The 1,312-nt window shown below is 42.0% G+C and overlaps 1 protein-coding gene across 1 annotated transcript in view; it reads left to right on the top strand.

Moving 5' to 3' along the window:
• Positions 1 to 1,312, top strand: part of LOC119422513 (slit homolog 1 protein) — a 285,059-nt gene that overhangs the window by 108,730 nt on the left and 175,017 nt on the right. Inside the window, exon 5 of the mRNA XM_037689889.1 lies at positions 804 to 875. Coding sequence (XP_037545817.1) covers positions 804 to 875 — 72 coding nt within the window. The remainder of the gene's footprint in view (positions 1 to 803; positions 876 to 1,312) is intronic.

Below are 1,312 nucleotides of genomic sequence, written 5' to 3'. Positions count from 1 at the left end.
AACCTCCTTCCTGAGGGGAGTGGGGCAAAAAGTGTGTGTGCTGGGTGAGTGTGGTCCTTCATGATGCAGGTGGCCCTCTTCCTGCATCTGGAGGTGTAGATGTCTTTGATGGTGGGGAGGCTGATTCCAACAGATTTCTGTGCAGCCTTCACCACTCTCTGCAAAGCTGGTTAACAAAACTAGCTCAGACTCAGAATTATATTTTGTTAAAGTGATCTGTAAAGAAGTACTTTGTATCTTACTGTGAATGCATGTTGTATCAGCAGCATAGTCCTCGTGTGCTTTCTCTGTTGTCAGCCTTTGGTTTGAGCCCGACATTAATAGAGTGTGTCTGAGATCTTCCAGGGCAGCCACAGATGATGCACATCCGTCCTTTAAGTTGTCTCATACACACACCACACACACGTGCACACACACAACTTCATCTTTTCATTATTTGTTGTCTGTCCCTGCAGTCCTAAAGTGTGACGTGGAGTGTAACGCTGCAGTCCTCCTGCTTAATGTCAGGCGTAATACCAATTTACTGAAACTCACAATCTGCTGGGGGCTCTGAAAAATGTGGCCATAGCAGAAGTCTCTGGGCGAAACAAAAACCTGCACTGGCATCATGTGAAACCTGTGCTTAGGCTTGGTGAAAATGGTGCACAACTACCTCTCCAAACATTATGGAAACATTCCATGGAACAAAACACGCATTTACTTTCAGTTGCTATTTTAAGGATGTTGTTGCTTCACACAACAGAGTATAAAGGCAATTAAATCAGCCAGCAGCCAATGAATGCATTTCTGTCTCTGTTTTTCAGGGATTTGAGTGAAAATGTCATCCAGGCTATTCCAAGGAGAGCTTTTAGAGGCGCCACAGATCTCAAAAATCTGTAAGTGAAATGAAAAGAGACGGTTGGTTTTCTACTCGCTCTAAAGGTCCTGCATGCAGCCGACGGACTGCAATCAGACAAAACACTTTCTAACCCTGTGTGGACAATGGTTTACTTCTAGAAAGTCACATGAAGTTAGTTCAAACAACTGAGGTGCCATGCTGAATTAAAAGACAACAAGCTTCCAGCGAGTTGTGTGAAGAAACGTTCAGGTTCGTTACATCCAGTGATGCTCGACAGTTTGAACTCTTTATCATTTTATTTATTTCTGCATCAATATGACATAAAACATCATCAGATGTTCACACAACTCCTAAAACTAGATGAAGAGAACCCAGTTCAACAAATGAGACAAAACATATTATACTTAATAATTTATTTATTGAGGAAAATGATCCGATGTTACATATTAGTGAGTGGTAAAAGTATGTGAACCT

The sequence above is a fragment of the Nematolebias whitei genome, chromosome 16, assembly GCF_014905685.2.
Source record: "Nematolebias whitei isolate Nwh7 chromosome 16, NemWhi1, whole genome shotgun sequence".
Classification (NCBI taxonomy): Eukaryota; Metazoa; Chordata; class Actinopteri; order Cyprinodontiformes; family Rivulidae; genus Nematolebias; species Nematolebias whitei.
This window is presented reverse-complemented; position numbering and strand designations above follow the sequence as displayed.